The sequence below is a fragment of the Leishmania infantum genome, chromosome 36 (genome assembly GCF_000002875.2).
Source record: "Leishmania infantum JPCM5 genome chromosome 36".
Lineage (NCBI taxonomy): Eukaryota > Euglenozoa > Kinetoplastea > Trypanosomatida > Trypanosomatidae > Leishmania > Leishmania infantum.
Window position 1 is genome coordinate 1,526,435 of NC_009420.2, and position 24,345 is coordinate 1,550,779.

The 24,345-nt window shown below is 60.0% G+C and overlaps 7 protein-coding genes across 7 annotated transcripts; all 7 read left to right on the plus strand.

The window, feature by feature from the left end:
• Nucleotides 1-1,429: 1,429 nt before the first annotated feature.
• LINJ_36_4210 (conserved hypothetical protein) lies at nucleotides 1,430-3,010 on the plus strand (the record flags this gene model as incomplete). Its single annotated transcript, XM_001469576.1, has 1 exon — nucleotides 1,430-3,010. One exon carries the CDS (start codon nucleotides 1,430-1,432, stop codon nucleotides 3,008-3,010), a length of 1,581 nt encoding a protein of 526 aa, XP_001469613.1.
• Nucleotides 3,011-3,903: 893 nt separating this feature from the next.
• Nucleotides 3,904-4,734, plus strand: LINJ_36_4220 (golgi SNARE protein-like protein; the record flags this gene model as incomplete). The annotated part of the gene is made up of 1 exon (XM_001469575.1): nucleotides 3,904-4,734. One exon carries the CDS (start codon nucleotides 3,904-3,906, stop codon nucleotides 4,732-4,734), a length of 831 nt encoding a protein of 276 aa, XP_001469612.1.
• Nucleotides 4,735-6,167: 1,433 nt separating this feature from the next.
• On the plus strand, nucleotides 6,168-10,835 carry LINJ_36_4230 (metallo-peptidase, Clan MC, Family M14; the record flags this gene model as incomplete). The annotated part of the gene is made up of 1 exon (XM_001469574.1): nucleotides 6,168-10,835. One exon carries the CDS (start codon nucleotides 6,168-6,170, stop codon nucleotides 10,833-10,835), a length of 4,668 nt encoding a protein of 1,555 aa, XP_001469611.1.
• Nucleotides 10,836-11,975: 1,140 nt separating this feature from the next.
• On the plus strand, nucleotides 11,976-13,268 carry LINJ_36_4240 (conserved hypothetical protein; the record flags this gene model as incomplete). The annotated part of the gene is made up of 1 exon (XM_001469573.1): nucleotides 11,976-13,268. The coding sequence occupies one exon, from the start codon at nucleotides 11,976-11,978 to the stop codon at nucleotides 13,266-13,268; it is 1,293 nt and encodes a 430-aa protein (XP_001469610.1).
• Nucleotides 13,269-14,513: 1,245 nt separating this feature from the next.
• Nucleotides 14,514-15,818, plus strand: LINJ_36_4250 (conserved hypothetical protein; the record flags this gene model as incomplete). The annotated part of the gene is made up of 1 exon (XM_001469572.1): nucleotides 14,514-15,818. The coding sequence occupies one exon, from the start codon at nucleotides 14,514-14,516 to the stop codon at nucleotides 15,816-15,818; it is 1,305 nt and encodes a 434-aa protein (XP_001469609.1).
• A 742-nt stretch (nucleotides 15,819-16,560) lies between these two features.
• Nucleotides 16,561-18,633, plus strand: LINJ_36_4260 (conserved hypothetical protein; the record flags this gene model as incomplete). The annotated part of the gene is made up of 1 exon (XM_001469571.1): nucleotides 16,561-18,633. The coding sequence occupies one exon, from the start codon at nucleotides 16,561-16,563 to the stop codon at nucleotides 18,631-18,633; it is 2,073 nt and encodes a 690-aa protein (XP_001469608.1).
• Nucleotides 18,634-20,725: 2,092 nt separating this feature from the next.
• LINJ_36_4270 (putative phosphoglycerate mutase family member 5) lies at nucleotides 20,726-21,769 on the plus strand (the record flags this gene model as incomplete). The annotated part of the gene is made up of 1 exon (XM_001469570.1): nucleotides 20,726-21,769. One exon carries the CDS (start codon nucleotides 20,726-20,728, stop codon nucleotides 21,767-21,769), a length of 1,044 nt encoding a protein of 347 aa, XP_001469607.1.
• Nucleotides 21,770-24,345: the final 2,576 nt, after the last annotated feature.

A 24,345-nucleotide genomic window follows, 5' to 3' on the forward strand; every position in this document is an offset into this window, starting at 1 on the left:
TTGGCGGGTGTGACGCCACTAACTTCTATCCCCTGCCTCTCGCACTTCTCGGTGCAGGCGAAGGAGGGCACGCAGGGGGTGGGGTATGAACAAAGAGGCACAGTTCAGAGTCTGAGGTTTCGAAATATTGTGGGCACACCACCGTTTCGGATCCCCTTCCTCCTCGAGGGCTGCTAGTCTCGTCTCAGCAGGCGTGCATCTGGATTCGGTGCTGCTCTTCTCTCATCTACTCCCCCACTCCCCCTGCTTCACTTCCCTCCCACTTCGCACCCTCACGAACCTCTCTCCTTCCACACTGTTGAAGGTGGGGAGAGGGTGAGGGGGGGGGGCGCTGCGCACAGTAGGTAGACTGAACCTCCTCTCCCTCTTGCGCTGCCTAGTTTCGCCTTTTAGCTTATCATGTTGATGATCCACTGGATGAAGGATGTAGCAGAGGTACTGCTCGGCTGCTCTCACTAGCACGTTTGCCCTTTTCTGCGGGAATCAAATAAAAAGCATGTGGGAGTCACACAATCACCTCCCCTCTCCCTCCCTCCTCCCCCCACACACATGGACAGACACACTGGTGTTGCAGTGTGTACGTCTTTCCTGTCGGTTTGCGGAGCGCTTGAGGTAGTCAGCATCCTCAGCGAGAAGTTCTCGCCAATGCCACTCCTGTGCGTCGGCTTACTGCGTGCCGCCTTCTCATCACTGAAAACTGATTGCCTCCTCTGCATTCCGGTGAAGGGTAGCGCGCATCTGGGCTGGAAGAGCCACGTCGTTGTTGCGATCCCCCTCTCATCCTTCCGCCCTTCAACCTTCAATAACGCATTGCCGCCATTCCAGCAGAAAAAAAAAACAGCCGCATTGGGGAGATCGTTTAGCTGGTCTCTCCTTATCAGTCAAGTGTTACGGTTCACACGCATTCGTATCCCGACTTATTCTCTCCCTCTGCTTGATTTCGCTTGTGCTTTCTGCTCTCTCTCTCTCTCCTGCTTCAGCACGGCTGCGTCTGCATACACCCGGCAGAGAACTTGCTCCGCTCACTCGCACACATTAAAGGCGCGTCTCTGCGTGTCTTCTGCAAGGGTTGTCGCACGGTCCGCAAACACATCCTGGTCGTGCGGGGCATTCCTTGATAGTAATCTATTGGCCCGCCCCTCTCTCTTCTACCGCCTCCGCTTCTCGCTTCAGTTAGAAGGGCCGCCCAGGCACCACCTCCTCTCTCGCGGCCACAGGGAGCAACTCCTTCCCCCCTCCTGGGCCCGCACTTGTGTTCACGGAGGCGACGGCGTTCGGAAAAGGTATCAACAGAGGCGAGCGATCAACCACAATACAAATAGACGAAAGCACCGATAACGCCTAGGACACACAGAAATCGACCTCGACCCCGAGCACACACACACACTCTAGACCAGCAAAGCAGCAATAACAAGGAAAGCGCAGGCAGATGGACAGCCTTCTGAACCAGCTGATGAGCCGTATCGCTGAAATCTCGCTCTCAGATGCGCAGATCCAGTCGTACGGTCGGTGGCTCGCTGCTGCTATGGGAGCCTACTACGTGGTCAGCGCCTGGCAGAAGGATACTCCGACAGATGTGCAGGCGGCGATCACGGGGCACATGGTGCAAGGTTACGACCGCAGCACCATCACCACCCGCCTTGAGCAGCGCCACACCCGTCAGCTTCTCCAGCAAATCATTGGGCTGAACGAGCTGCGCCAGCAACTGCGCTCGGAGACGGACAAGGAGGCGAAGCTGCGGGGCTGGCAACGAGTGTTTCGGCTGACTCTCATCAGCATTGCCGCCACCACCTACACGCACAGCCTCACTATATCGCTACTCTCGATTAAGAACATGGTTCGAGTGCTTGTCTTCCTGCTGAGTCGCCGCGAGAGCGCGGCGCTGTCCAAGAGTCGCAGCGGTCCCATCTCGACTCTTAGGGCGTGGTGGACGGGAGGGCGGCGCGCCGGCCTCACGGGTATCATGATGGAGTCGATGATGGCGAAGATGGCTGAGCAGGTGAGTCAGCAGGCGTCGCCGTTTGTGAACGCGGAACTGGAGGAGGAGGTGATGACTGAGGAGGTTCGGCAGCTGCCCGTGCCGCCGCCGCCGCTCGACGGCCGCACCGCGTTTGCGCAGGCGCAGCAACAGCAGGAGAGTCTGGAGGCGGCGCACGGGGAGAGTCTGAGTCAGGTGGAACAGGCTTTCTCGGTGCGCGCGGTGCTCGAGGTGGCGGTGCCGCGTATTGTAGCGTGCGCTGCAGCTGCGGTGGATAGCGCCATTGCGGCGCGGCCGGCGCACCTCTTCAGCGTCAGCGGCATTGTCCACTCGGCCGACCTGTGCAGCCTGTTGCGTGACATTGCCCTCGGGATGGAGCGGCGCGCATGCGTCTCCGAGTGGGTGCGGCGACCTCATCCCTCTCTAGTGCCAATGTCCCGCGCGCGCAGTGGGGCAAGCACCTCCCCATTGGCTTCAGTGCCGAAGCACCTGGAGACGAGCAAGGGCCGCTTGCAGCCGGACGAGGACGAGGAGCTGCTCGACGAGCCAGATCAGTCTGCAACGTCCTCGGAGGACATCATTGAGTTTCCTCACGGGTCTACCACACTGCTACGCCCCGACGGTCGCCCAGTGCGCCGCCGCGCTGGCGACCGTAGTGAGGACAAAATTATCGATGGGCTGCTTGACCGTCGCCTCGCCGCTGAGGAGGAGGCGCTGCAAGAGGAGGCGATACGCCGTGATCATTTGCTGAAGAGACAGATGGCGGGCTTCTTCACAGAACTGTCGCACAGCGCGAGCTTTGGCGAGCTGTGTATTACGTACGCCGCAGAGCTGCTGGCGGCGCAGTTCAAGGAGGCTGGCGACATCAAGCGTGTCAAGACCTATGACGCGGCGACGGACACGGCGAAGATGGCGATGGTGATCGCCGCCCTCGACAGCTGCCGGCTGGCAGCACTGGAGGAGGAATGCGAGGTAAAATCGTACATGCGGCTCTTCTGCGAGGAAACCATCCGCTCCACATGCGCGCGGTAACGCAAGCTGCTGCACCGCCCGGTTCGTTCTTTTCTGTACGTGAGCCTCCGGGTTTGTGCATGTTTATGCGTATGGATGGCTTGTGTGTAGACTGCCCATAAATGCAGCTTAGAGGTGGTGCCGTGCACCTCTCTGTAGCATTCGCTACGGTATCCCACCATAAATACTTGTCTAAGGTTGCACGGACACTTGCCAGAGGGCGGAAGGAACGAAAAAAAAAGTTGACGAGGCACAACGACACTTGGAGGCAGCAACGAGTGCCTACACCCTCTCGCCAGCCCCTCCAAAAAAAACCCACGAACTCTTTCCTGCGGCGCTCTGCGCTCCTCACCGCCTCATGAAGCTCCCCGCTTCAAGATGAGGGAGAAAAGTATAATGATGGTTGCTCTTTCCTCCTTCTCGTGCCTCACACGTATACGCCTAGATATAATGTGTTCTCTTCGTACGCGCCGTGCCAGACGCATCGAACACCGTTCATGGTGGGCGGTGGCATGAGGAGGTGTGACGAGTATGGCCGCCTCTCGACGCTGTCTATGCTTGTTATTTCCTCCCTTTGCCTGCTCGGACCTCTCCCTCACGCGCATCTCCTTCTTTTCTCTGCCCGCCCGCGTACAACGCGCCCGCACCTTTGTGCCCGATTTCACGCTTTACTCCCTGATTGCGCGACTGAGGGCACGTAGTGCCTTGCGAAAGCAAATTGACTTCACACACACACACACGCACACATGTGTGTGTGCGGGCGAAGCGGGTTGTTGGCACAGTCCTTTGCACACGCTCGCGACAAGCAGTCATCTATGTAAACACAAGCGCACGGCCCGCACCCTTCACAATTACCGCGATAAACACGCGCATCTGCTTTCTTTACGTACGTTCAAGAACAACAGCGCCGAAAGATGAACCCGGAGGCGAGACAAGTGGCCGTATGGGAGCGGCTGCGAAACGAGGCGCGGCAGACAGACCAGCTCATTGATCAACAGCTTCGCAAGCTGGAGGTGCTGGCGCTTTTCGATGAAGAAAAGATTATTGAAAGCGCGGCCGCCTCGTCTTCTATGAAGGGAGTCGGCACTTCGAGCTCGGTGACCCCGGCGGTCCCTGGCTCGAGTTCCAGTCTTCTACACAGCAGTGGCACCAGCCCACCCCCAGCGTCCACGATGTCGTTTGAAGATGTGGAGTCTCAGTACCGCGGCGCCGATCGCGACATCGACGAGTTTCTCCATCGGCTAGAGCAAACTGTGCTGAGCATGGAGGACGCGTGCAGAGAGCTCGGCCCCTCGTCAGCAGCAGCGCGACACACCGAGCGCTTCCGAGGAATGTTGACTGAGAAGCAGCAGGCGCGTCGTCGTCTTGCGACGGAGTTCCGACAGCGAAAGGATCGCTATGAGCTGGCTGCGTCGCGGCTAGCGGGCGACGCGCGACGGCGGGGTGGTCCTGTCGACGATGATGCTAGAGGCGGTGTGCGCATCCTCATGGACGAGCAAGTGGCCATTCAGCACACCTTGAACCGCGTGAATGGTCTGCTGGAGCAGGCGGAGGGCACGCGAGATCGACTGCGCATGCAGCGCGAGCGGTTCAACCAAATAGGTGACAAGGTGCTGCACATTGCCGAGCACATTCCATTTGTGCAGAACCTTGTCCGCCGCATCGACGTGCGACGGCGACGCGAGGTGGTGGTGTTGGGTACCGTCATCTCGTCTCTCATGTTCATGTTTTTCTTTTTCCTATAGTGGCGTTATGTGCGCGTACTCGCGTGCGTGCGTGCGTCCACAGGAGTTTTTTTTTGGACATGAACGGCGGACATGCACGTGTTGTGGTGTGTTGCTCTCGATTCCTGTTGCGTTTTTCGTTTGTTGTGATCTGGACGGCGACGCTCTTTTTGAACTCGGACGCCCCATACGATCTCCTCTCTTCTCCCCCTCCTCTCTCCTTGCTTCTGCATCGCGATACAGGTACGAAGAAGATTAGAGGCACTTCCACATGCCGCCCATCGACTCGCACGAGTGAAAAGGGAGTAGACGCTCACGATATCAGCAGGGGATAGGGGATGATGCACGTTTTCTGTGAGCGTGAGAGGGTCGACTTCCTTGTCTTATCTCTCCCCTCTTTACGTCTGGTGTGAGCGGCGACACTCCGCCGCACGTTTTTCTCTGTTCTGGTGCGTTTGTGTGTGTGTGTGTGTGGCTGGCCTCATCGTCAGTGGCCACGTCACGTGAGCACATCAGTAGCAGCCATGCGCTCATGTTTCTCCATGCCAGCCTCCTGCCTCCACCATCCCCCCTTTTCCCCTCTCGCTCTCATCTGCTTTCTTCGCTTTGCACGGCCGCGCCCGCTTTCGCCACCAAGATGGTGCGAATGTGCGCACTCACACACCCTTTGTGTTCGTGATTGAGCCCCGGCCTTTGCTTATCACCCTCCTCCCCTCTCACCTTCCTTTTGTTTTTTTCTTTTTCTTTCAGCCCTCCTTGCCGCTGTTCGTGCCTCTTGCCACCTCCGTTCACCTCTGTACTGTTGAGAGCAGTCGTTTGTGTTGGTTAGGGTACACTTGCGCCAAGGAGGCACAAACACGCGCACTCGTGCACACGGACACACACACACTCACGCACACTCACACGCATACCGCAGCACCCCCGTCGCACCTGCTCTCCTGCTCAACCCCCTTTTTGCTTTTTTTTCCTTGCGAAAGTGCAGCCTTTGCGGCTGTCAGTTCAAGCCTCAATACATTTTTTGCTGTGGTTTCTCCATTTTCCTCTGCCCCTCCCCCTGCCGGCCCGCTACTCTCTATCACTTCATTATTAGACCCCACTTCTCCTTCGCGTGTGTATGTGCGTGGATATTTTTTCCCTCCCCTTTTCCGCTGTGTCCTCCGTGATCACGCTTTCTTGCTCCCTTTGTACAGCCAGCTACATCTACTAGATAATTGTCCCTTCTCACCCCACCTCACATCTCCCTCGCTCTCGCGCGCAAACCAGGCGTCTATACACAGGGGCACACACACACACACGCACGCGCACGCGCAGATACGGAAAGGTAGGCACTTGCTCTTCTCGCTTCAACGACGTAGAGGAACCGTGTGGCATTGCCCATAGGCTTGAAGCCGAAGCTGGGAGAAAGAGAAGAGGGTGCTCGTTGGGGAGCAAAGAAGCAGCCAAGACTACTGCTGATGAACCGTCCGCGGGACTTCAAGCGCAAGACGGCGCATCCACCGTCGCCGGCCTCCGCGGCGACAGTTGCAAGTGTGTCCCCTATTCCTGTTTGCGCACCCACCATGCGGGTGAGCTCTCTCGAAGGAGTTGATGGCAGTGAAACGCCGCAACAGAGGCAGCGGGCCGCAGAGAGTCTGGCTTCGCAGGGGCAGCACCAAGCCGAAGGTGTGGTGAAAGCCAAAAGCGATGCGCAAGCCACTGATATTTATGGCAGCAGCGACTCGTCCGTTCCCATGGTAGCTGCAGCTGACGCGTGTAGCCGCGCAAGCCGCGCCAGCCCGCTTTTATCCAGCTCTGAACCCGCTCTCTCATCAACCGCTCGGCTTGCATCGGTACCCGGAATATTTTCTTCTTGTTTGGCCTCTGCCGCGTTGCGGAAGACGAAGGTGTCGGAGGGGCACAGCTCTTACCAACCGCCAACTTCGCAGCAGCTGCGGCAGACTTCGAGGGCGCGTGCCACCGTTTTCCGACCACCTGTACGTGGAGGCGCGCACTCTCCGCGAGGAGGGGTCCCAAAAGTGTGCCCGCCGGCACCCCTCGCGAGCGGTGCGGCTGCAGCACATGGACGCGTTGCTTCTGTGTCGACTTCAACTCCACCGCCGGCAAGCCCTGAGGCTCTCTCCGCGCACGAGGAACACGCCAGCGGTGTACCCGTGTCGCGCAGCAGCCGTAGTCGGCGCTCTTCAACCTCTGCGCTCCCGTTGTCACACACGTATTCGGGCGCGGAAGTGCAGGGTAGTAACACAAACGTCATTACCAGCAGCAGCACCAACAACCGCGGCTCGGCGCGCAGTCTGGGAAACGACACCGTCATCTCCACCGCCGTGGGCCGGCAGCGGCCGAACATGGCGGCGGTTTTGCTGCCGACGCAGCAGCTGCTGGAGAACGGCTACTACTTGGCGTCCGACGAGAGCGCGAACTCGAGCTTCTCCGACACTCCGCGCTCGGCGCGGCGCATATCTCTGGGTAGCAGCTCCTCTCTGCGCACCACAACGCAGCGGCTGGACGTGAACAGTAGCAGCGCTGTTGGTGGGGGTCGGTCGGCCACGGTGGCTACTGGCGCCTCCCCAAGCGGTATCAACAGCCTTCGTGATAGCCGGGACCCCAACAGCTACAGCCGAGGAAACTGCAGTGACGACAACAGCGACATCATGTTCGAGGAGGAAAATGACCTCTGCAACTTCGACGAGGAGGACGAGGAACAGGCAGTGCTCACGTACATGGACTCTGGGGCAGAGGGGAACCTTCCGGGCCGGCCATCCTCATCGAATCGGGCACCACCGCCGCCATCGGCGCGCCAGGGGTTGCTGTCCGCGACGGGTGCAGGTGATGGGCCAAGCATCGACCCCAGCTCCCTCAGCGTGAGCGTCGAAGTCGGCGACACCGACTACGACATCGGCGAGGATCCGCCAAGCTGTATGTCTGTCAGCTCGCCGCCACAGCTGCATCGTCGCGGCGCACCAGCGCTGCGCATCTCCGCCTGCTCAGTGCGCAGTTCGGCGGCGGCTGATTGGCATGCCCCGACGATGGTGCGTCGGCCAACCAGCGTTAGCAAAGCGAGCGGCGCGCCGTCGTTCCAGGCGGCGGTCACGCCAGCCAAGTTAACCACTGTCACTGCAGTGCCACGCATGCTGTCGCTGCAGCACTCGACTGCGAATGCAGCTACCTCTTCCCGGCCTACTCCACTCACCACTACGGCTGTGCACACGCCGCTGACAGCCACGTCGTCGTCTCCACGCTTCGCGTCGTTCTCACCGAGCCTGCAGCTGTCGTCCATGAACGAGGAGGAGCTCCGCGAACGGGAGTGCAAGCAGCTTAGTCTCTACGAGGCGTTCTTTTTCAATCCAACTCGCAGTATGTGGCTCGTCGACGACCACGTCCTGGCCAAGGTTCTCGAGTATGTGCGGATAATGGGATACGAGCACCCCGCCTTGAAGCGCGACCGCCTCAAAGGTCAGCCCTCTCTGTGGAGCAGCAGCAGCGCCATCGCCTCCCCTATCGCTCCAGCGAAGTCGAAGAAGAAGGCTGCCGGCGTGAGGAACGCGAACTCGACAGCGCCGCAGAACATGCACGCGTCGTCGTCGTCTGCCGCCGCCGAGGCCGTGGTGGAGGCTCTCGCACAGCCGGGCAGCGCCAACGCCTCACACACTCTGCCGACTGCTGCTGGCGGCTCTGCCGATTCCGCAGCGTTTGCGACCAAGCACTTCTGCTTGAAGGCTGGCAAGCCCCGCTGTGCTCGGCAGTACGTGAACAGGTCCACGGCGACTGCTGCGTCACATTTGTTTCTTACCTTCAGTGAGGCCATGCGGTGGATTGCGGAGCAGGAGTACGTTATCGGCACTGTGCTGCTGTGCTGCGCACGCTTTATCGGAGACCCGAACGCCGACGGGGCGGCGGTTCTTGGCGACGGCGTGGCGGACACTGCGCCGTGGCATCCACGCCGTGCACTGCTGCAACGCAGAAAGCCGTGCATCCCTCTGCGGTTCCACCCCATCCACTTCGCGGCCTCTCTCGTGTGCTCGCGGTTCCCACAGTGGGGTGGAATCTCCGCCTTCACCCGTGCCTGGGAGACGCAGATCCGCCTGGTCCTGGGAAGCGCGTCGCCGTCGCACCAACGCCTCTTCAAGCTCCCCGACGACGCCCTCTTGCTCAGCTCCGACTGTGAGGCGGGAAACCTGCACCGGGTGGAGCGCGCAGGGGAGCCGTACTCCTTTCTTATTTGGTTGGAGCCGGATTTGGGGAGCGACAAGCGGATTTGGTTCCGCTTCTCTGTGACAGGGGCGAAGGAGGGGCGCAGGCTGCGGTTTCGGCTCATGAACGCGGCACCACACGTGAAGTTGTACCGGCAGAACGGCATGATGCCCGTGTGGCGTGATGGGCTGAGCCAGCCGAACTGGGGGCCCGTGGACTCGTGCTCCTTCCGCACTACAAACCGGGACCTGGACGGCGAGGTGAGTTTCTCCATAAACCCGCGAAACTCTACCGAAACGATCCAGATCGCCTTCTGCGCCCCGTACACGTACGCCGACTTGCTCTGCCACGTGTGCCACTGGCACGCCCTTGTGAAGAGCAGCGGGTGTGACATGCGCTTCGAGGAGCGGGTGCTGTGTCGGAGTCCGGATGGGCGAAAGCTTCATTTGCTCATCGTGACCAGCCGCGTCGGCGGCGCACCAGCGTTGGCGGCGACCGAAGACAAGAGCACTGCGGACGCAGCGATTTCGGGCGGACGAGGGCACACTGGCGTGGGCGCGGATGGCGTGGCGGCAGCAGGTGCGGGCTCCTCCAGTGGCTGGACGTCCCCTGGCGTCGCGAGCCCCACGATGACGATCCCACCCGGGAAGGGCAAGGGCGGTGCCACAAAGGAGGCGGTGCGTGGCCCGTACGCCAACTTCGCCTCTGGCAAAAAAGTCGTGCTCGTCAGTGGACGGGTGCACCCTGGCGAGGTGACGGCGTCGCACGGCGTCCACGGCCTCATTTCTTTCCTGCTCTCCAGCGACGTTCGCGCGATCCAGCTGCGCGAGCACTTCATATTCTTCATTGTGCCAATGCTCAACCCCGACGGCGTCAGCCGCGGTCATTCCCGCATGGACCAGTTCGGCAACAACCTCAACCGCTGCTACAACGACCCAGACGCGGAGACTCAGCCAACCGTGCTCGCGCTGCGGCGCGTGTTCGAGCACCTGCAGCACACGTATCGCGAGCGCTTTATCATGTACCTCGACTTCCACTCCCACGCCTCGCAATCCAGCGGCTTTATGTTCGGCAACAACCTGCCCGTGTCTGTGCAGCACTGGAACCTCTTTTTTCCGCGCCTGGTGGAGCTGCACGTCCGTCATGTCTTCTCCTTTGCGCTCTGCCGCTTTGGCCGCGTTCACATGACAAGCAAGGATGGGGCCTCGCGGGTGCTGTTTGGCAGCAGTCTCATCCACAGCTACACGGTCGAACTGCCGCACTTCACGGACCGCCGCCTTTACGCGGACGAATACGCAGCCATGAACAACGGCAGCAACGTGCTCTTTGAGGTGACGTGGCCGCCGCTACACCAGACGTCAGGGCAGGCCGGCAGCGTTGACGTGAACGAGGACGGTGCGCAGGATGCTGAGAACGGCTCCGAAGGGAAGTGGCGCGGCGTGCGTCCGGCAGTCGGGGCTCGCGGCCTCTATAAACGGTCGAATATGTTGCTCGCCGGCCGCGGAAGGGCATGCCGGTCGAACCGTGAGAGCTCGTCAGCTCAGGCCAGGGATGGCTCCCCGCCCAAGAAGTCTTCCGGTGCCGCCCCGAGGAGCCAGGGGCATGCTAACTCGGCCGGCGTGGGCGAGCACTGTAGCGGTCAGTCCTCTGCAACTCAGATCGGCGGTACGAGGTTGGCGTCGTTTCTGCAGCCCATCTCCACCCCCTCCATTCTTTGCCAGAGCGCGGAGGTGGGACAGGCGTGCCTGTTGGCGCTGCGCGACTACTGCTCCATCGGTGCCCGTCCGTCGCCAGAGCTGACAATGTTCGGCGGCATGGACGGCGTGCTGCGTGATTCGAAGCGCCAAGTCAAGTTGGACTCGTCGAGGAAGTGCAAGAAGGTCCAGTCAGTCGCCACATACGCTGGGATAAACCCCATCTACAAGCAATACTAGCCTACCTCGCTGCTGAAAACCTTAGCAGTAGCTATTACGGTGCTCAGACGGATTGTAGATCAGGGGTGCTAGGGTTGCCGCCCCAAGAAAACTCGACCCGTGCCTCGGAGGGAGTGCATCGGAATCAATGGCGTACACCGAAAGACGCATGCGGGCAGCGCATGTCTTTCGATGCGTATGCGTGTCTTACCCGGCTTCCTTCTGGTTGGCTATTCGCTTTTCCCAGTGTTGGAGGTCGTCTCTCACTACCTTGATAGTGTCCCTGAGATGCCTACCTCTCATTGTGTGCCTTCGTAAGAGCAAAGTAAGTCACAACAGTGGCGAGACCTAGTGTAGGTGCTCTGTGTGCAGGTGTTCATGCGTTGCTTGTCATGAGTCACGGCTCTTGTCTCCGTCGCGAGAAACGCAGACGCCGCAGCACTGGCGTCAGCGGTCGCCGCGCACACAGTGGCATGCTAGTCATGCTTTCAGCTGTTTTGTGTGAGGCCGTGTGCTGCGCCTGCACGCTGCGGCTCGCCACCGCTATCCTTTCCGTTCCTGCTCCTTGCGGACGCGTCAAAGGACGCGCCACCGACGATGCGGCACATGCACGCGCACACACGGATAGCTCACTTCCTTCCTGTACATGCCAGAGACGCACTTTTTTCACCTGCGCAGTCCTTTTTCTCCCCATTCTCTTTCCCTTTCTGCGACTCTCCGAGGCCATCCCCTTCCTCGTCAACGCGCAGGGAAAGTCCCTCAGCCACGCCACGCTTCCACGCGCAAACGCGTGCATCTCGTTTTCCGCTCGCACAAGGACGTTTACGCGAGCGTGCTGCAACGCTCAACGAGACGTGTGACGATTACGTTCGCTCTTATTCAACGCCGCAAGAAACAGTCGGTGCGGGCATAACAGCGTCTCCATCTCTGTCTGCGTGTGTGTGTGTTGGGTGGTGGGGGGGGGCGCATCGTCCCGTCGTTATTTACCTGTCCTCCCCATAGAGCACCAGCAGGCCGTTTTTTTTTTTGTCTTCTTTGGGCTTTGCCCGCGACGCTCACCGGTACACACCAAGAGAGCGACCTAAGAAGAGGAAAACAGCGAACGTGTTTGCTTGGTTATTTTTTTTGTTCTTTAACCGCCATCTCGCTGCATAGACACCCATGAGCACATCCCTCGACCCGTCATTGGCGCACATGTCCGAGGCGGCCCAGCAGCAAGACGAGGCCCAGCGCCTCATGCTGGAAGAGGAGGAGAGCCACGTACCGAAGGCAGAAGAAGGTGCATCGGAGCAGAGCAGCCAAGAAGAGGCGAGCAGCACCAGCAGCGACGAGGACGAAGAGGCCGAAGAAGCCGAAGACAGCGTGGAGGACGACGAAGACGCAACCTTCCAATTTGCCACGGATGAGGAAGCGGAGGCACAGCGCCAGGCCGGCCTCGCCGCGTACAACGAAGGCCGCTACGAGGACGCGCTCGATGTGCAGTACCGCGTGGTGCGTCACTTCTCCAACAAGTATGGCTCCACTTCCGCCAAGTGCGGCAAGTACTTTCTCGACTACGGTCTCTCGCAGCTGCGTCTGCTACAGGGACAGACCACCGTGGACGACGTCCTGCAGCCCCGTGACGAGGACGCGCTCATGACGTGCTACGTGAACCTGGAGGTGGCTCGTGTGTGCTTCCAGAAGTTGGAGGACGAGGTCGGTGACGAGGATGTCGAGGTGGAGTTGGCGCTTGCCGAGGTGCACAATGCGCTGGCGCAGCTTTCCTTAGAGAAGGAGGATTACGATGCGGCGCTGCGCGAGTACGAGGCGGAGCTGTTGCAGTACCGCTGCCTGCAAGACGCCGCTCCGGAGGAGGAGAAGCTCACCGTCGTCCCTGCCGGGCGGGTGATCGGCGTTCTCTACGGTATCGCCGACTGCTTCTTGAAGGAGAGCGACTTTGAAGGGGCCGAGGAGCGGCTGCGGGCCACGCTGGATGAGATCAAGCTGTACCCAGCCGGCACCATTGCCGCTAGCCTTGTTGCCGAGCTGGAAGACTTGCTGGCCGACGCGGTTGAGATGAAGGGCGGCAAGTTCCAGGAAATCCAGAACGCCATCAAGCAGCAGTTTGCTGCCGAGGCAGAGCAGATTCCTACCCCGCAAGAGTTCTTCTCAGTTGACAAGGACGGCAAGCACCCCTTCCTCTCCGCCGTCCCTGGTGGTGCCGGGGACGAGGTGGCAGAGAACTCGTACCTGTCCATGCCCATGTCCGCGAACGGGCAGGCTCTTGCCACGAATGAGCACAGCAATAGTCTCTCCGTCTCTCTTTTCCCGCCGCAGGGCAGCCGTAGCGGCACCCCGACCGGCCCGTTGCAGCACGCCACGGTGCGCAAGAAGCAGAAGCGCACCGGCGACGATTCCCTCTCGAACGCGCAGCCGGAGAGCAAGAGGCTGCGTGCAGAATCGGCGTCTGCATAGAGCTGCATCGAGGGTGGCAGTGAGAGAGTAAAGCGCTAGTGAAGGGTGCGTGGGTGGCGAGGAGAGGCGAGGGAGAGGGGTGGTGATGGCGGTGGTGGTGGTAACGCATCAACCTGATGTGTTGATCAGGGGTAGGATACCTTTGCTGTGTGTTTTGTTTCAGCATCTTGCCCTTTTCTTTGCGGGAAGCTTCTCCTTCCACATTTGATCACTATAGAGCAACGTGAAAGGCCGAGCTCCCCATCCCAGCTCTCGCCGCCCCTGCGACTCTTTCTTAGTGGATTCCATAGACGCGGTTGGTGTAGGCACCGTGCGTGTGTCTCTCTGCCTATCTGGCTTCGCCTTTCTTGTCGGTCGTGCGCATTTTTCCGTCCCGTGGTGTGTCCGCGCGATTGAAGGGTGGTGGAGGAGAGTGCGCATATATGTGAACGTGTTTGGTGGTTGCACGGTGGCAGATGTTGGCCGTCGGCTCATGAAGGGATAAGAGGAGGGCGAAAATATGCCAGCCGTGGCGGCACCGTGCACGCAGCATAAAACGGCATGCTGCGTCTACGGTGTTCTTGCCGGACTCTGTGCTTCCGCTTTTCAGTGTGTTTCGGTTTGTGGAGCCCTCCGTGCCACTCCTGCCTATTTTCTGTTCTCTCGACTCTGTCAGTCTGTATGTCTGTTCGGCGCCATCTATGAGCTGTAGTTTCTCCCTCGTTCTATGCCAACTGGCAAGAGTTGGCCGCCACCCTTCACAAAGAGGCGGCTTCTTTGGCGCTGCGCAGTCGAGTGTGCGGACGAGTACGATGTGCCACGGCACTAGCCGCTGTCTGCCGCCGCCCGAGCACGGCTCCTCCTGCACCTCCTCGAAACGCATCCTCGGTGCTCTCAGAGAAAAGGAAACAGCCCTCTGGAGACGGGTGTGTCATGCGGCGTTCATCGTGTGCGGGACGCTGGGTTGCTCCCGGCCACATCTGCCATCCTCCCTAGGTAGCGCCTTTCCCTCCCCGCATCTCTGGTTCTCAACGCTTTTTCTCCGTTGCTCCTACGGGGTTGCACGCGCAACTCAACAACAACACGCACGCACACGCACACACACACACACACTTATGTATTTACCGCCGCCCACTCCTCCCTGCAGCCGCCACCGAGGTGCGCATGGACACCTGCCTGCAGATTTGTTGATGAGCACGTGTTTCAGTTTCCTGCTTTGCGCAGGCGCTTCTCACCTCCTCCCTTTCCTGTGCACTGTTCTTTCTCATGAGCAGCGATACCGCTGCGACCTTGGAGGCCGAGGGAGACATGCTGCGAACCACCGGGTGTCGGCTCGTGTGCGGCTTCCTGTACGACAGTCACTGCCATCTACGCAGGGTGCCGCCGGGCGTTCCAGCGGTGTCCGTGTCAAGCCCCGTTGCCAGCGTCAATTGTGCCGGCAGACAATGCGACGACGCGCGGTGCGGCGTGGCAGGTTTGGTGCTTTGCGGCACTCACCCCTCCATCGACTGGGACGCTGTTGCGCAGGCGTCCACGATGCGTGCGGCGACCTTGATAGGGTTCGGCGTACACCCCTGGTTTGTGCCAAACAAGGTTGGCGACGAGAATCCGGCATCTTCGCTTTTCCGAGAAAACTCGTCAGGTGAGACCTGCTGCTGCCGCAGCCGCAGCAGCGCTGAAGCAAACGCAAATCGTGCTGCGTGTGGCGCAGCCGCCCAATCGCTCTCCGACATTCTCCGTCTCCTGGAGGAGCGTCTGCAGCAGCACCCCTCAGCGATTGTTGCAGAGATCGGCCTGGACAAGCTGCGTGGCCCCCCCGAGTCTGTGCAAGTGGAGGCCTTTGCCGCCCAGCTGCGTCTCGCGTCGGCCTACCGACGCCCGGTGTCCGTTCACTGCGTTCGCCATCACGGGCTATTGCTGCGGGTGCTGCAAGACTTGCCGGCAGAGCACACCCCACCCGCCATCATCCTTCACGCTTTCACCGGGTCACTGGAGGTGGCGAAGTCGCTGCTGTCGCTCAAAAGCAAAAAGCGAAGGCCAGCAGCAGACGGCTCAGCCACGCCTGCACAAGATGCGGCGGCGACGGCTGGCAGCGGCACAGCAGCGCAACGGACGACAAAGCGTGGCGGCACCACCTCCGACACGGTGCGAATCAAAGACCTCATCTTCTTCGGGGTCGGCGTGTCAACCAGCTTCGCTGTGAAGAACTTTTCGACTCAGACGCTGCCGTTTCTGCTCGATGCGCGGCGTGTGCTGCTCGAGACAGACGAGCATTACAGTGGCATTGAGGCGCTGGCCGCCGCTTCTGCGGGTGGGTTCCCTGCAGAGGCGGAGGCACAGTCGAGCGTTCGCGGCGGGGCTCGCGCTTGCGTGTGTGTGGACCCTCAGGAGCATGTGACAAAGCTGTCGGGCGTGATGGAGCGGATTCACGCAAGCATGCTGCAGAACCGCGAGTTTGTCCAAAAGGCAGAGGCCTCGAGCATGTCCGTGGAGTCGGCCCTTCAAGACACGTTGATGCACGCCTATGCGGCGGCATTCCGCTCGGTCTCGGAGAAGACGGGCCCGTCGTGAAAACCGCCTGGAAGCGAACACTCGAAAGAACGACGGCGTAAAACTCTACGAAGATCACTGCCTCTCCACAAACTCTCGCTTCCCAACGAAAAGGAGCACGAGCCGCTCACCTGTGCCAGCGCGGCCGGCACGCGTGGGCTCTGACTTGAAACTGGGGTGCTGAACGGTACTGAATCTCTGATGGCATTCGATGGCCGGCGATGCGGCGCGCTGCGCCATTCTACATACAGGACGGAGGCTCTAGCCTTGTCTGGTCTTCTTCCCCATCAAGCTTCCTTCAGCGGTTGGGCTCCCGACCCTTCTCCTCTCACATCCTCTTCTCTTCTGCCCTGGCACCTCCTCCGCACCTTTCGTCTTCACGCGGTTAGTCATAGATGGAGTTGCCGCAGTCTGCCCACTGTATTTTTTCATCGCTGCGATCATCAAGCTTGTGCAACGGGTCGGAAGGGGCTTGGCAGGACCGCAGAGGGTGGGGAAGCGTATCTCTTCTCACTCACGCTCCGTAGCAATCGAACCCATCATCGCGTTCGTAGATCGTGCGCTGCGGAGGGACTCTTTTCGCAAGTGTGTCTCCCTCGCTCTCCTTAACGGGTCGCTAGACAATTATCTGACCCCGCACGTGCACACACACACCCGTTCCGCCCTGCACAAGCGCATCATCACAGGAGCACGCACGCACACCTTCTTTTCCAGCGGCCTTCCTTTTTCGTTTCTTTGTCTGCTTGCATCCCTCGAGTAAGCGATGTTTTTTTGGGGCAGCTACAACTTTCAAGAGTCGCAGTTGTCGGAGAACCCCGACCGGCCGCCTCTGCGCTACCCCGGGTATCTACCGCCCTCCCCCGCCATGCTGCGCCACAGGCCATCTGCGAACCAAAACGCGACGGCCAGCTCGTCTTCTCTCCAGTCCGATGCCGCTTCGGTGCAAGAATCGCTTCGGAGAATCACAGCACTGCGCATGCAAGTCCACCATATCGCGTGCGGCGCGAAACACCTTGTCGCGGCCGTCAGCCTTGTGCCAGCCGCAGAAGCGGCACCCGCCGGCAGCAGTGAGCCTGTGATTGCACTTTATGGTATGGGAAACAACGAGTACGGTCAGCTCGGTCATCATGTGGCGAACTACGCAACCACGCTGACGCATCTGCGCCTGGAGGACTTGATGGAGGGCACCGTCGTCAGCGTTGCCTGCGGGGCTCGGCACACAATTGTCTGCACCTCGACCGGCTGCGTGTACGTTACCGGCGACAACTCGTTCCACCAGCTGGGACTGCCTCGGCAAATGGTGAAGCCGCTGCCGCGGGGCGGCACGTATGCGCCAAGCTTCACCCAGCTCAAAAGTCTTGCGCATGTGAAGGCAGTGTACGCCAGCGGCAACGCATCCTTCGCGCTCGACCGGCGCGGCCAGGTGTACTCGTGGGGTGAGTCCAAGTACGGGCACCTCGGGCACAACGACAACGGAGAGCGGCTCGACACGCAAACTCTCAAGACCGTCTCGACAAACGTTGCCACGCCGCAGCTGGTGCGCTGGTTCGAACGCCACCGCGTCACGATTGTCGAGGTGGCTGTAGGGAGGTCGCACATGGTCTGTCGCAGTGAGGAGGATGTCTACACGTGCGGTGAGCCCTTTTTTGGGAAGCTTGGGCAAGGCGACATCGACCCACGTCTCGAGCCGACGCGCGTGAAGTTCCCACCGCGTAAGCAAGTGGAGCGGTTGCTGGGCATCGCGGCCGGTGATGACCACACCCTTGTTCTCAAGGAAAACCCGCTCATCGGGACCGTCGTGTACTTCTTCGGCAAGCTCAACAACGGAGATGGGCAGCTGCAGCCTACTATTGTGCAGTTGCCAACAACTGCAGTGCGGTCGGTGATGGCCGGCCGCGGCACCTTCTGCGCCGCTATCACACAGGAGGGGCAGCTCTACGTCTGGGGGAAGCACGCCTACACGAAGGTGTGCAACGGCACAAATGCGGCGGCGTCACGCACGCAGCCCAGCAAAGTGCAGCTGCTTGAGCCGTACTCGATTGGCGGGGCGGTGTCAGGGGGCACCTTCATGGTGGCGTACGCCGCTGCAGGGACTGTCGTGCGGCCCGTGTCCGACCCTGCCGCAGCGGGTGACGGGAAGGTCGAGGTGAAGGAGGAGAGCGGCACAGCGAGTGAGGAGGCCGTTGCGGCGACAACGGCGGCGCACAGTTGGGACGTCGTTGTTCCGCACGACGCTCGTGTCGGCCGCGATGGCCTCGGCGATCCCGAGGAAGAGTACGAGGAGGGTCTCCACGCTCTTCTGCGCCAGTACCTGGGCCCCTCCTTGGGGAATGCCTACGTGAGGCAGCTTCCGGCAGCACCCCCGCGCACCGCAGCCCCGGCGTATCAGTTTGAACACATCGCCGTGAAGGACTTAAGTTGTGGGCAGAAGGTACGGCTGTGGATGACGGACATCTACGCCCTTGGCACGATCGTCGACGAGCTTGCCGATCAGCCGCCAGGTGCGTCTTCTAGCCACGTGGGCAAAGCATCCACCTCCAGCGGCGGCGCCGCCACGGTCGTCCTCAGCGAGCCCTTTCAGCGTGATAAGATAAGCCAGACGGGGGCTGCGGCACCGTCAGGCGCGGCGGCCGAGGAGGATGCCGTTGACCACTCCCCCTCATCGCCCAAGGGGAAGCGAGTGAAGGTGGAGTGGCAGCGCGACGACTGGGACGACGAGGTGGTCACGCTCTACTCCGAGGACGAAACGCTCAACGAGGAGAACGCGAACCGCTGGCAGCCGTTCTGGTTTGAGCAGAATCCCGACGGCGAGTACGTGGTTCCCAAGAGTAAGTGATGTGGTGATGGTGTCCATGTACGTGCGTACGTGTGTGTAAGGGTGAAAACAAAGAAGACCTACTCCTGTGGTGATGAGCGGGGAGTTGGATGAGGCACGCATCTCGGCCCTTCATTTGCTCTGCCACTCGTTATCTTGGTAGCGGGGGGGGTGTATGAAATGAAGCGGGCACATCGTTGTACCCTCATAGAGATGCAGACGTGCGTGCGCGCAGGCAGCGGTGGTGGTGCACACATCAGGTGTCAGGCCATGGGGGTTGGCGGTGGGGTGGGATTGGCCTTTACTGTTTGCACCCGTACTTTGCCAGATGCACTCGATACGCGAGATCTCTGCGCTCTACCAAAATATATCCAAGGACATGCTCACGACACAGCGAAAAAGCGAATGCGGTGATAGAGGAAGGGTGGCGCGGACGGTATTCAGCTCCCTTTGGAGACAGTTTCGCCTCCACCACTGCGGTAATCGATGAACGCGTGACGCAGCGCCGCCTGTTCGCACTTTGGTGTACTTGATCATCCAAGTGGTGACGTCGAGCGTCGTTAGGAAGGATGGATCACGCCCCTTCTTTCCTTTTCCTCCACCCCTATCCATCCGTCGCGCACGACTTTTCTCTCGCCCTCTTCAGTGCGCTGTCCGGTCAAGGGCGCGTGTGCTGATGTGCCTGGCGTGCGCATTCCACTGCATTGTCCGATCTCCTCCTCTCCTCCTTTGAACTCATGTGCACCTATATAGGTGAACACGCACCCAAGAACGCGTACTCTTTTTCTGGAAAGGGGGTCTCTTTTCCTCGCGGCTCTCCACCTCCTTCGTTCCCCATCCTCTAGTGCCAGAAATCGATGCTCGATGCTCTGAAGATCGGTGTCATTCCCGCCGGAGGGGGTAAGGGGGTGGCGCCTTTTATAGGCTAACTGTGCTTGCGGATGTTGATGGTGCATAGCCTGCTACTGTGATGTCTGCACCTTGTTGACAAGCATCTAGAGCGTACTGCCCTCTCTGCTGGATGGCTTCTAGTGACGCGCGTGCTAGGCTTGGGCTCTCCTCCTTCCTTCCCCTGACTTTTCCTCTTCCAGGACTTTTGTCTCTCATCTCGTGAATATGAGTGCGTGTGCGCAGTGTTGCTCATCTGTCTTTTAGAGCCTCTTTGGCTGCCTCTCCGTCATTCGCTTTCCCTCGCCTCCCTCTCCCCTTCATCACGCCGCTCTTCTTCTGCCCTCTGTGCCTGTGCATTCTCCGCCCCCGGAGTGGTGTGTGCCAGGAGGGGGGAGAAAGGGGTCCAATTTGTGGTGCAGGGAGTGAGGGGGGGGCGAAGGGGGCGGCGTTGGCGGAGTCGCACATGGAACGTTGCCAATTCTCGAAGAGGTGTAGCATGGCAGAAAGAAAAGAGAGCAAGAGAAAGGGAGGAGGAGGGCTTGCTGCGCATTCGGATGTGTATGCACGCCGGCGATCGACGAGAAAGGTTGAGAAAAGCCCGCTGGACGCATGGCCCGATACAACGGCAGAACGGTTCATCCTCGGCGACCAGGATGTAGCGATGGTGCAACAGAGGTAGGTGCGCGGTGGCTGTGTGTGCGTATACTTTCTGACTTGCTCGTGGCAGATTGTGCGCATTGCATTGAAAATGCGTGCCGGCAGCGGCTCCATTATGGGCGTTGGTACTCCTAATGTGAAGCCAGTAAAAGCAAACAAAGAAAGAAGCTCTATTACGTGGCAGGCGTGCCTGTAGGTGTGGAGGTGGTGGCGGGGGGCCCATGTCTCCACTCTTTTTCTCCCTCTTCTCGTGCTACCTCTGTCTCATTGTGGGAATCGCACTCCTGCCATGGGCTGCTGGGTATGGAAACGACGGGCGCCGCTACGTGATGCGCCGAAAAAAAAAAGAAGGGCTGCGTTGCGCGACTACATCTTCTTCGCTCCTCTCTTGCGCTTCACCCGCCACGGATTCTCTTGATGATCGGCTCTCTCTCTACGTCTTTCCAACTGTGGCGCAACATTTTTCACGGGTGTACTCACTCCCACACACACCCACGCTCACGCATGCGCACGCGCTTTCATGTGACCTTTTCGAATTGCTCAGTGCACATTTGTGTTGCAGCGCATGTCTTTTACCTTCCGCCGGTTTCTTTGCAGTGTTGGGATCGGCTTTGCCGCGTCGCCGCTCCTTCGGGGAGCGGCCGTGGCTCTATGCGAGACTGTGAAACCCGCGGCGCCGCCCGGCATGGGCAGTGCCGCTCACATATCCGCCAACGGCCTTGCGAACTACCTCTTCGACGAAGATCCGCTACCGACAAAGGAGGAGCTGGAGTACGTCAAGACGTGGGGTGTGCCATGGGTGGAAGATTGGGATCGTCCAGGGAATCGCGGAATCAGAGCGGACCGCAGTGCGTCCCATCAGCGTCAGGTCATCATGATCCGCCACGGTCAGTACGGCAACGAAGGCGTCAATGACGACAAAATCCATCGACTCACTCCGCTGGGCGAGCGACAAGCCCGCGAGACCGGTGTTTACCTGCGCAGGCTCTTTGAGGAGAGTGATAAGCGGAAGAAGCTCAACGCCATCTACCGTCAGTCTCGGCGAGCCTACAAACAGGCAAAGAATGACGGCGCCTCTGAGGAGCAGTTGACTCAGCTGGAGAGGAAGATGGACGAGGCGCGTCTGGTGCTGTGCGGCGCTGGTGGCATCTTGGTCGATGCGATGCCGATGGCGGTGCATGTCTCGGACATGACCCGTGCAAAGCAGACCGCAGACTTAATTTTAGAAGCGTTCCCAGAAGACGTGCGGCTACGTAAGGACGTGGACCCGCAGTTGCGAGAGCGCATTCCATGCGCCGTGCAGCCAGTGCGCCCCTTCACCCCCTCCGCAGAGGACATGCACGTCGCCGAGGCCGTCTTTGAGCGGTACTTTCACCGGCCCGTCGAGTCTGGCACCTCGGTCGAGATCATCGTGGGCCACGCCAACATGATTCGCTATCTCACCATGCGGGCACTACAGCTGCCTCCCGAGGCGTGGCTGCGCACCTCGCTGCCCCATTGCAGCGTCACAACCATTACGATTCGCGGCACCGGTCATGTGAGCTTGGTCGGTATGGGCTCATACGGCCACCTTCCTCCGGACATGGTGACGGTGTCGAACGTCAAGTAGTGTGTCTCTTTGAGTGCGTTTTTTAGTGCGTGCAAATCTGCGAGAGCGCTTACATCCTTATCGCTCGTGTACCATTCTGCCCCCACGCATCCGCATTTTTCCTCTTTCCCAAACGACCATCATCGTCACCTCTTCATTGTTTTTTTTTTCGTGCAGAATCTGGGGTGCGTCGAAGCGGCAGCACGGCCGAACTACCACATGTGTGCGTTCCTGTGTGATCTTTCCACCACTACTACCACCGCTTATCGCCCACCATCGGTCAGCAGATTCAGCACCCGCTCCCTTCTGTAGATGGAGAGAGAGTCAGGCAAAGAACAACACGGCAACTCTAACGCGGTGCTCCTCTCCGAAGCGACACCAAAGTGTGTCTGTGTTTATGTGTGTGAAGGGGGACAAAAATAACAAAACACCGTGCGGGCCCGATCCAGTTTTTTCCTGCCGGCGTCTTCTAGCGTTGCCCAGAACCCCCTTACCGTTGCTGACTACATGCCTTTCCGACTAAAGTCTCACAGCGAACTCTCCAGATCCACCCTGCCCCCAAAACCACCCTCACCGTGGCCTTCTCCGCTCCTGCCAGCCACCCCATCACTTTCGCCTCTTCCTGCTCTGCCAAACAAGCAGCACCTCCCTATCACTTCGTTCGGCTGCTAAACTCCCAAACTTGCAACAAAAAGCACAGCCATCGGACACAGGGAGGCTGCGCTCGGTGCCTTCCTGTGATGAAGTCAGGCCGGCGAGAATGTCGAGAGCCCAGCGCAACGCGCGTCCATCCCTCCTTGCCGCTCTCCGCGTGTGCCGCAGCTGTGGCGGCGGCAGAGGGAAGGGAGGCAGGCGCGGTGGTGGGGTCTGCAGCTCGTCGTCTTTTCGCGGCGTGTGTGTGTGTGTGTGCGACACTTAGCCGCAAACAAAGGAACACGGGGGGACTCCAAACACCGTCTATTCCCCTGCGTGATGGAACTGTGGCGAGACGGTGCGTGCGGCGCCGGGCCAGCGTGCTGCCCGCGTGTGTCAGTGTTGTTTTTGTGCGGTGAGCAAAGGGGCTTGGGATTGGTAGGGGGGTGTCTTCATGCTTCCACTGCCTTGCTCATCTACCCTCCTTCACCCCCCTCCCTCCCCCGTGAATAGGATTGCGCTGCTGTTCGCTGTGTTGCATGATGCGGTTTGTGTCCCGGCTCTCACGAACAATCCCGCCCGGAGTTTACCATACTTGATCTCTTGCGCGGACCTACGGGTGCCCAGATGCGTGGCGTGTGGTAGGCGGCGCGTACGTGCGCGCGCTGCAACTGCGCCAAAGGGGTCATTGTCAAATTCCTTGCAGCGGCTGGTGCGAGATGGTAGGAGGGGGAACTTTCTCTCCTCTGCCCTATCATCCCTGTTGGTGCCGTGCCAGGACCGTATGACTCCAAGAGCTGTTTGCCGTTGTGCGTGTGCGCGTGGGTGAGCGAGAGACGACGACGACAACTGAACCTCATTTGCAATACACAGTTGGTGAGAGCCTTTCTTTCGATGATGATGCACGAGTTAATCCATTCTCTGAGTCTCTGTGTGCGTGTGTATGTGCGCAGGTGCACTGCCGAACTGCGGCGTGACGGGTGCTAGACATGCGGGGGCTGCTGTGTCGAGGAGCATGAGCAGTGTGCAGCCGCAAGCAAAGGAGCACGGGGGGACTCCAAACACCGTCTATTCCCCTGCGTGATGGAACTGTGACGAGACGGCATGTGATGCAACGCCTCCAACGCTGGACCGCACTGCTTGCTGTTTGCACGGGAAGGGGCGGGTGCTGCGGCATCGTGTGTGTTGGCGTCTGGCACCTGGCGGTGGCTGGATCGCCATGTCACCGCACGGGAGAGCTGCCTATCGGCATCGCTCATCCTTGCAGCGCACACGCCTTTGCCCTCACCCTGCTGCCGAGATGTGGGGCACTGTGAAGACGGTGGAGAACAAAGCACAGCCATCGGACACAGGGAGGCTGCGCTCGGTGCCTTCCTGTGATGAAGTCAGGCCGGCGAGAATGTCGAGAGCCCAGCGCAACGCGCGTCCATCCCTCCTTGCCGCTCTCCGCGTGTGCCGCAGCTGTGGCGGCGGCAGAGGGAAGGGAGGCAGGCGCGGTGGTGGGGTCTGCAGCTCGTCGTCTTTTCGCGGCGTGTGTGTGTGTGTGTGCGACACTTAGCCGCAAACAAAGGAACACGGGGGGACTCCAAACACCGTCTATTCCCCTGCGTGATGGAACTGTGGCGAGACGGTGCGTGCGGCGCCGGGCCAGCGTGCTGCCCGCGTGTGTCAGTGTTGTTTTTGTGCGGTGAGCAAAGGGGCTTGGGATTGGTAGGGGGGTGTCTTCATGCTTCCACTGCCTTGCTCATCTACCCTCCTTCACCCCCCTCCCTCCCCCGTGAATAGGATTGCGCTGCTGTTCGCTGTGTTGCATGATGCGGTTTGTGTCCCGGCTCTCACGAACAATCCCGCCCGGAGTTTACCATACTTGATCTCTTGCGCGGACCTACGGGTGCCCAGATGCGTGGCGTGTGGTAGGCGGCGCGTACGTGCGCGCGCTGCAACTGCGCCAAAGGGGTCATGGT